Raw genomic sequence first — 10,146 nt, forward strand, 5'->3', positions numbered from 1 at the left:
GTTGAGTATAGCAACTCCTGATATGCTGAGGATGAAACTAACAAAACCCAGAACATTTATGTGGTTGCCACTTTTACTAAAACTGGCCTGGACATGAACCCTTGGTTGTCGCACTACAGGTTTTGTAGCAGCACGAGTGCAATTTGAGGCACTTTTACACATCTGGCGCAGCTAGTCATTATTCTTTGGCTCAGGCACAGCAGTCCCACTCCTGGGCGATTAATGTCATTTCATTGGGAATTAAATTATGGGGTTTTACGTGCCAAAACAACCACCTGATTAAGAGGCACGCCGTAGTGGGGGACTCCAGATTAATTTTGACCACCTGGGCTTCTTTAATGTGTACCTAAATCTAAGTTCACGAGTGTTTTCCGCATTTCGCCTCCATCGAAATATCTCCGCCGTGGCAGAGATTCGATCCCGTGACCTCGTGCTCAGCAGCCGAACACCATATTCATTGGGAATTATCAGACATTACAAATACTGCCCATACAAAAATGCATAAGCAACGTCAGTTCTGATAACACACAAGTTCACGCCTGAATTCCCACGTCGTCACTGTCCAATGGTCGAGCTTGAATATGGCCCCTAGTTCTCAAACAAAGGTGGCAGTTCAAGCTTCACATCAGGATTTACTATTTCCTTCCTGTACCAGGACAAATTCTCTTGTGTTCTCCGTGGATTGCAACCACTTCGCAGAGACAACAGCATAGTACTCTTACAGATATGAAATGGCTCTGCAGCAGCAATAGTCCGTGTCTGTGCCACATCATTCCACATGTCATGACATATGACAGGTGGAATGATATACAGGGCAGACTACATTGAACAACATACACACTCAAAACTGAGCACAGTATATCACAGGGACCCGTTTCTCGCAGGTAACTTAAAAGCAACTTCCTAGTGTGGGATTCGCAGGTGTTGCTTGTCCATTGTACAAGACCAGCTAGTAGTTCTAGGCACGATTTCCTACGAGTGGGCATTAGGGCCATTCAATGGTATGCCAAGTAGCTGCAAGAGCAAAATAATTGAGCGATGTTGTCCTGTGCATTCTATGCAGGGCATCATGGCAATCTTAATAGCTCAATTTTGAACAAGAAGCATTCAGCACCTTAACCTTGACGAATATGGTGCAAATATGCAAAATATAGCACTTATAAAAACACACAACATGCAAAACTCGCGCACTCGGTTGTGAATAAAAATTATAGACTGTTCTAAGGGTAAGTATGATTACTGTGAAACACTCTCGGAGCAAACACTTCTTGCACCATGTAGTACTTTACCCCAAGTGAGCTTTAACATACAAAGTTAAATACATTCTCGTTCATCTCAATGTAATGTAGGGGCACCGCCCATTAGTGTGATTGTTTTGCCGTCTTGCTGTGGCACATCCCATCAGACTTGAAGAAAATTCAGAATAGATCTGCTCAAAGCAACATCCCCGGTAGTGCGATAAGGAGCTGTCTGAAGCTCCTGTTCAGTGGTGATGGTCAAAACTGTGTTCTTTTAACACTAGTTTTTACCGTGTTCAGCTTGTTCATAAAGTGTAAAAGAAAAGCAGTAATGAACAGATAAGCTAATTTCAGTAACTACAAATGAAAACATATCAGCATAAAGAAGACGAGAACTGTTTTCTAATAAAAGCATTAAATTCGCCAACAGCGAAACATAAGTAACCAGGTTAAAAGCTATTTCAGTCAATGGAGCTTGATAAAAATAGGCATGAGAGGCATGGTGATGAAAGTAATGTGTACCTTAAGAAGGAAGCTACTAAAGAAACTTATTCCATACTGGACAACTTCCAAATGAATTGCATTCCATCTTTGTGCAAATCACAGAACAAAAATGAAACAAAAATAGCAATTAATGCTTTATTAGAACTACTGCACTTGACATTATCGAGTTTTTTGTGGCGTTACCAACAGTAGCCTGGCAGACGAAAACTTGCGTGAAATTACAAACTTTAATCATGACGAACACTTTTGATGCAGCGCGAAACGTAACACTTCTTGTGTCCATGTTACGTTTCATGATGTATCAAAAATGTTAATGATGATTCACCAACAAGCCCCCATCGCTGCCTTTGTCGACTTTAACAATGAGACCAGCTAATACACACAGAAAAGTATGACACCATTTTATACTGAACTCAACAGGTTCAGGCAAAGGCTTTCTAGAGATGCAACCATGTATCTTAGATTTTTTTAGACTTATTAAAAGGAAAAAAAAAGATCATCTAAGGCATATGACTTAACTGCAATAATCATTTGATATGAAAGTGACAATGAATAGGCACCTCTACACATGGCTCACAAATTTTTGTGCCTGGGCAGCACTTAAAAAGCCATAATGCACTACACTTAGCACTCAGATATTGTAGTATTCCTTGTACTCTGGGTCGGTTGGCCTTAGAATAACCTTATCTCTCAGGTTTACGACCCAGCCCGGCTGAAGTCCATAGAAAACCTGACGCGGGTCCTTTCGCTCTTGCAACATCTCACGATCAGGATCTTTCGCCAGGTCCGGCAGCTCGTAGCCATACTTCTGCGCCAGGAGAAACCGGTGTTTGGCCACCTCCTGCGGATCGGCAAGGTAGCCACGAAATTCTGGGTCACTGTAATAACGAATGGCATCCTCTGGCGGCAGTTGGCGCTTTGGGATGGGGCGACCCTCTTTGAAGAACTTCTCAGGATTCATGAGGGCTGTGACACTGTGTATGTCAAAGTAGGCTGTGGTGATGGTGCCTCCGTTGCGCTCAATGGCAGCAATTACAGGCTCTCTGGCATGCTGAACCTCAATGTTCACCTGCACAGAAACAAAGAGCAATGCGTGAAATTTGGAGCACAGTCACCATTGCACCTTGACCTGCAAAAGAAAAAAAACTTAAGTGACACAGTCTTGGTGCCACATTCTGGTGGCAGATGGCACGGAAGTGCTAGGTGTTACTAACATTCAGTTAGTCATAGTACACATCTAAACATCTGGAACAGAGACAAAACAGATAACCTAAGTGCAAGTTCTTAGATGTAAACACTGCTTTGTTCTCATTTAGCAGATTTGAAGGTTGATGAAGTAGATACCACAATGTGTGCCAAGGAACAATGATGAGACATAGCTGTTCAAGAAATGAAATAAACAGCAAACAACTAAACTGCTGCACTGTAACCAATCACTACAGCACAGTGCATGCAACTGCGTTGCGGGGGAATTAAAGAATGAAAGTAGCCTGTGCAGGTTTACTCAGCCTGACCTAATAATGTATGGCATTGTTAGGCAATAGTACAGCAAAAAGAAAAGATACAAAGAACATCTAACTCTGAGGCCATCAGTGAAGAATTTGGGTTAACTGAGAGAAAATGCTTAAACAAGGATGCATTGTCAGTTATCCCAATCCATCCCCTAAGTTTGATGAGTGCTTCTCACACAAATTTGAACATGCCACCAATGTGAACCTAAGGTTTCGTAAGGATATGCAGGCTGTTTAAAAAAAATGCAGTGAACTTCGAAGTTTGATTCCTACTTCAGATTGTGTTAAGCAGACGATGAAATTCAAGGAGGCCAAACTTACTGGTGCACTCAGAAGGGAAGGAGCAACAACTTTACTTGATCAACAAGGCTGATTCTTGGGCTAGTTGGTACGGTTTCCTCATATTGGCTAAACCTATAGCGCAATTCAAAAAAAGACAGGACGTGACATAGTGCTGTCCTGTGTCTCTGTCACGTCCCTGTCTTTTTTTCATTTACTTGATCATACACATCAAATCTTCAAGTTAATCTAAAACTGCCCCCCGCCCCCCAGAACAAAATCTCCCTCCCAAGCATAGTTTCACAGAAAAAAATTGTGAAAGTTAAAAAACAATAATAAAATGGCTGATTAAGAGTTCACAGGCACAAAGTAAGTGGAACTAAATTTACCTAAGAAAGTGTGATTACTCCTTTGTACTATTTAACAAGACAAATGCTCCTAATGCTATGGTGAGAGTGACCACACTTTCTGGTGGTTACCAACTGCGTGAGCAAGGCATATTCAGCACGAAATAATTACACCTTGTGGTGGATGCTCACCTCAGAGCCTTGGTTATAAGCTGTTCACCCTAAGAGTGTGTGTATAACAATTAGAACAGCATATTTGACTATCGATTCAAGGGCCATTCAACAACCATGTAAGGTCAAGGAAAGCATTAGGAAAATGACCTTTTTTTTTAATGAAATGTATTATTATTCATGCATTAGGGTTAAATTTGCAATAAACGTCACATTTGTAGTAAAATAAATGGGGGGAGAAAAAATGGAAGGGAAGGCAGCTTGCCACCAGTGGGAGCAGTGCCCACAACCTTCACATAACACAAATGGTGCGCTCTGCCAACAGAGCTAAGGTGGCAAGTGCTCCTCCATCCACATTCTTTCACATGTATCTCCCTGCCTTGGGAGTGTTTGTCGGCACCACTCCTAATCATGGAAGCCGAACTGGCACATATATCAAACTGCGGGTACCACGCAGTGCATGATCCTAAAAGCAAATAACTGGTTAATAAGCCCTTGTACACTGTGTCAAGCATGCCCCACAGTTCCCCTGGTTCTTCTCACTCAAGGACAATTTAAGGGCTTTGAGGATGAGATGCGAGGAGGGTGAAGTGAAATTTATTTACAGACTCAAAATCACCAATACTCTTTAGCTAGAATTCTTTCTCCACATTGATTACTTCTGTCTCTACTTCTCACTTCAAAATGTATTTGATTTGGCTGGGTGCGCTTTAGTTCACCTCAGCACAAAAGCTAACCACATGGCTTTTTAGTTGACTAACAATGGTGACGTGGTTGTAATCTTTTGAATGGGCAATCAATAGTCGACCTCTATGGTCAAACTGGCCATTGCAATAACAAAACAAAATACAAGATACACAGCTGCCCATGTGTAGTCCATCAAATATTAGCGAACAAAAACAAGAAAGGGCATTTAAACAGTGAATTAATGTGCACTGTGAGCTACATGGACCGTTATAAAGAGTCCCCAAAACTATTTTTCTCATACCTAAAAGCCCAGACATAGTACCTCATAAGCTATCTCACATGAATTTTATGCCAGTACACTATATTAAAAGAGTTACAAGTGGTTAAACTCCTCTCAAACCTTTTTTTATATTATGCAGACATGGTTATGTACCACCTCCTGGGACACAACATTGTGCATTAACACGAGAGTTGTCTAGTACTTCTAGATTATTTGAACAGAGTTTGTTCGCTCCTCTCTCTCCAACACGAGTTCTTGGTGTGATCAAAATACCTCATTTGACTTAACCCCTTAAGTGCCGTGCCAAATTTCGAGAAATTTTTAGGAGAGCGGAATTTTTTCAAGGCCTGCATATTTCGAACTATTTTTTTCCAAAAGTTTTTTAGGCAACTTTTTACAAGAATTGCCAGAAATGCACAAGTTTAATCGTCATTGGCACCAGAGGACGCTCATTGTGATGATGAGTTATCTGACGGGTATTAGATGACGAATTGAAGAAGCCAGAATTTTGGTCATAATATTATAAGCCGACACATTGGCAATCACAATTTTTATTTGAGAGCCTGATGAACCCATTCAGGGCCCCAATGTTGAGAATGGTAACAAGCTCGGCGAGTTGGTATTGGTTAATTTCAGAAAAGGTACATAGAATGAGGTGTTGAGATGTCACTCGGCTGCGCAAGCACAGCAACAGTTTGAAACCTTTTGCTGGCTTCAATCTTGCCATGCATTGTAAAGAGTGCAAGTGCACTCCGAAATAGTCAGAGATGGATGCAATTTGGCGTAACCATGATGACAGTGACCAGGGAAAATCGCTGATGCCTATCACATCCAATGAGTGGGTAGCTTGTGTGACAGCTGTGCCTCTGAAGTTTTGCACTAAAGTCAATATAAGCTGTTGGACAAGTGAAGAGTTAACAGGCTTTAATCATGTTTTCGAAATTATTATCCATTTCCTAAGGAAGGAGGAGTCACGTCCGGGTCTTTTGTGATTTAGGGACGTCATATCCTTAAAGAAGTAGCAGTAGTGAACTGTATGCCGAATATCCTACACATGTGGTGAAAAATGATGCCTTACTCCCTGCGTTCTGCAAGTATTCATAACTGCTTGCAGGTTTGTACATGCCAATTCTCAGCGGATATGGCGTTTCGAGATATCCTCATGTAAATACTGTATATCTGCTGTTAAGCAACATTATGCCAAACACGCCTATATTCTGTTATTGTACACATTTGGTATTTTGGTATCTGTATCATTGTTTTGTAATCTGCTTTGCGTCTTAGGCTATATTTCATTAGTTACACAATTGTCTGTGTAATACATTCCTACGGTAAGAGTCTAATGCTGTCAAAAAGAACCCCCAGGCACTCGAAAGCTGTTTGTAAGAGCTTTTATCCTGGGTGGCCCCTAACAATATCGTTGAAAATAAAACTGAATATGAAAAAAAAAAAGTCAGCAATGCTTACAGAATACCCCTCCAACTGCTGTCCACCTAGTGGACACGTCCATTTCGTCTGCTGCTGAAGTTGTGATTGGCTGAGCAGGGGTACACGTCAGGAAACAGGCGCTCCCAGCTAATTGGCACTTCAGCAGCAGACGAAATGGACATATCCACAAGGTGGACACTTACAGAATACACACCCTGCAATGCCAGCTTTCCTAGTGTTCCTTAAGACCATACTGAAAAACGACGAAAAGATTAGCGGTGATAGCATGTTTGTTTTGAACAACGGGTGAATGCGGTCCACTTACTTTGGCTTTGAAATCATCCATGCCTTCGGCGGTCAAGTGGACGCCGAAGTGGCGATCGCGGGGGTCTAAGAAATACAGCTTAGTGTTGCACAGGGCAGCCAGGTCTATGGGCCGCGTAACATCGACACGTCCGAGATCGATGAAGAGCTGCAGCTGCTTCAGAGACATCGGAGGGTACTGACGGCGAAGGAAATGCTTCTCGTTGTAGTTTTCCATAGGGATCTTCAGATAAAACGGCGTTTGGCCTCCTTCGAAGCCCAGGCGGGGCCAAGCCATGTGGTGTTTTGCCCCATCTTTTTTCCAGAATGGGCGCAGCCGCGGCCCTCTTGTTAGCATATCTTTGGTTACATAGTTGCTGCCAGGCGTGTCGCGAAGATTAGATATTTTCACACGAGGTAAATACCGCAAAACTTGCAGCGCTTTCTCTGTTGTCGACATGCTTTCCGACACACACGTTACCACATGCGTAAATCCTGCCCGGCCTGGCACAGCGCTGAGCGGCTACGGCTACTGGCCAGTCTTGGATTCCGTTGCGGTCAAGTTAAGCAAAATAGGAGGCATTGGTTAAGCAACTGAGAGCTGGCGCCATGATGGCGCTTTAATCGACGTAATATATGAAATGATCTGTTCCGGCGGCTGCTCTGCCAGAAGTGGCTAGAAGGTTGTAATGTCATGGGAACCTCGCGTCTATTTATGAGACAGGATTCTCGTTCGTTATTGAGATTTACCAGCTGGCACAGACAAAAGGCAAGCCATCCATGAATAGATGAATGAGGCTGAACCCTTTAAATCGGACGGTGGCATACGCTACCTAGCCGTGACTATTAATGTACTTTGTGGTGGGTGAAATTTCACCCCTGCCTTCATTTTAGCCACCAATCAGATGTCCTCCGTTTGGCTATTTCTACCCGCCTAAAGTCTATTTTGCCTTCACTGTCCCTAAACCCCAATGCTTTGAGAAAAAAAATAGCGCACTGCTAACACCACCTAGCGGTTGAAAACATGCAAGTAAAAGCATGTGAAGCGATGTGAAAGGATCATGACCACCATGGAGCAAGGAAAAAACTGCATGATTACCACGAATGTCTACAATCATAAGCATGAAGGAAGAAAACATCAAAATTTATTTTCTTCCTCCATGGTTTAGTATGGTATGGGCATAGAATAAAGACCAACTTTGTATTGGTTTGAACTAGAGTCGTGTTAAGTGTACTTGTAGAAACGATGGTACAATCCGCACCTCTTCGATCTTTCGTCTCTGACAGTCCCGGACTGTCCGAGAAGCTGCACAGCACTGCTTCGGACAGGCCGGGATTGTCAAGGACGGGTAATCGAAGAGGCCCAGTGCAAACAGCCGATTACATGAACGGGATTACACCGTGAATGGGATGAACGGCGCGAAGAAAGGGACAAATAAGTTCGATTTGTGCCATTGCTCGTCGACGTCGTCTATTCCTTTTTGCGCCGTTGACGAGTATTTCTTTCAAACAAACTAGCCCAAACCGCGTCACAAACGAGGGAGACCAACGCTAGGTGTTGATCTTCGTTTTGATTGCGCTGCTGAGCACAGTTGGCACTCTGCTTAAGCTTCAGAGTCAACTTATGAGCCCATGATCGGTAAGTCCTTACTTCAATCGGTGCTATCTTGGGCCATGCTCAACAGCACTGCAATGACTGCTTCAGAGGTTTATTTATTTTCTATTCCCCGTCAAGCGTGCGAAAAATTATGTTGTTTATTGCTCCGTGAAACAGGACTTGCGCAGATCACAGTTCACCATAAGAACGAGTGAACACGCATTCGTTGTCTGCACGTCTTGAAACGCTATGATTTCGGAGGTTCAATAAAAGAAAAAAACGGTGCCACGCCGCCTTTTAGAGTAAACTCAGGCGCTGTCAGAAATACGTCGATATCGTTTCGAAGCACTTGACAGCTACAAAATTTCGCCCATTCGGGCATAGAATTGTAGCACTGGCCGGTAGCCAAAGTTCGACCGCAGTATCGTCTGATGAACTTGATAAAGGTGCATGCGTATGTTCGTGCGCGTGTCGGCCGTGTTGTGGCAACAACCAAGTTTACCGAGGACAGTTGGTGCGCGGCGGTGCAGTTTATGGAGCATTACATTACCAACGTGTTGGTAACGCATTAGGTAAGGCAGTGGTACTGACCGTTACTGAACAAATGTAAATTTTAGTACTGCTTTCAAGACCATAATTAGGTCGCTTCTATTCGGAACAGCATACTACACAAAAGAAAACAAGTAATGAAAAACGAAGAACACATTTTCGCGTTCTTTTTGTTTTGTCAGTTCATTATAGTCAGTCATGCTAGGAAAGCAGAGTTGCAGTTAACTGTACACTGCACAGAAAGAAATAGACTGGAACCAACAATGAAAAACAATGCATCACACAGCAAACGAACAGGCTACTGTGCAGTGTGTCTGTTAGAAGCGGACTCGTGAGTATTTATAGCAATACATTTGGAAGCACAGCTCATACCTCAAGGTACCTGCATATCTATGTAAATACAGATGGTTATGGATGGAAATTTCTTAACCTACTATCTGTGCATGTGGCTACCAGAAGGTAGGACACAACTTTTGATCCAATGCAATCAATGGAACTACACTTCATCTAAATATTTCACTGAATCTGCCATCAGGCAGCATAACAGACCTCAAGCAGGACAAGGCAGTTGCCTTTTCCAATAGCTTCCATGCACCTGTGAATCTCTTGCATTAGTAATAATTAAGCTGCTAGCGAAAAGTTAGTCTGCAACAGGAAGTATCTGTCAGTAGCTGCTGCAGTTAGTACTTTTACAGAGAAGCTGTTGAGGAAAGTTCCGCATCAGTTTTCGTGTAGCAGCATGCGATGGCGTGGTTGATATAAAATGTAAATGTAACTCAATGTGGTGTCGGAGCCCCGAATTTGCTTTGAAATGTAATGATCAATGATTATAAAATTGAAGTTAGCTTGCATATATATCATTCGAATAGACAACTTATAGCGTGGCATTTTTAACCAGTAATTCATCATTATTTTTTTCTTACATTGCGTTATGCTGGTTCCACGTTGGAAGTCAGCCTGGAGTTCTTACAGCTGCGACATTGAAAGCAGACATCGTGGTTCTGTATTGCAGCCTTTGTGGGAGCTGTCACTAAGAACAGCTAGTCACGACCATGCTCAACTGAAGCAGCAGTTTCTGTATTGAAGCGTGGTCATGAGCCAGCAAACGGACGTCTAGTACTTCAGAAGGGTGTGAAAACTTGCTTGTACAGCTTCGCTGTCTTTGATGTATCAGTTGTCAGACTGGCACACATCTACTTGAAAGATTTTTGCCAAGTGTAAGTTCACCTATACCTAATTATGAGGTTTGCTT

General features: G+C 42.7%; 1 protein-coding gene across 1 annotated transcript; it reads right to left on the reverse strand.

The window, feature by feature from the left end:
* Positions 1–1,053: 1,053 nt before the first annotated feature.
* On the reverse strand, positions 1,054–7,282 carry LOC119437420 (39S ribosomal protein L15, mitochondrial). The gene is made up of 2 exons (XM_037704450.2): positions 6,771–7,282; positions 1,054–2,811 (listed from the first exon to the last, which is right to left on the reverse strand). Exons 1-2 carry the CDS (start codon positions 7,206–7,208, stop codon positions 2,374–2,376), a joined length of 876 nt encoding a protein of 291 aa, XP_037560378.1. The 5' UTR covers positions 7,209–7,282; the 3' UTR covers positions 1,054–2,373.
* Between the last annotated feature and the right edge of the window lie 2,864 nt (positions 7,283–10,146).

This window comes from Dermacentor silvarum, chromosome 1 (assembly GCF_013339745.2).
Source record: "Dermacentor silvarum isolate Dsil-2018 chromosome 1, BIME_Dsil_1.4, whole genome shotgun sequence".
In the NCBI taxonomy this organism is placed as follows: domain Eukaryota; kingdom Metazoa; phylum Arthropoda; class Arachnida; order Ixodida; family Ixodidae; genus Dermacentor; species Dermacentor silvarum.

Excerpts from the sequence above, each read along its gene's own strand:
- LOC119437420 (XM_037704450.2), bottom strand. The coding sequence starts at position 7,208 with ATGTCGACAACAGAGAAAGCGCTGCAAGTTTTGCGGTATTTACCTCGT. Across the intron at positions 2,812-6,770 it reads TGGATGATTTCAAAGCCAAA|GTGAACATTGAGGTTCAGCA; the intron begins GTAAGTGGACCG and ends GTTTCTGTGCAG.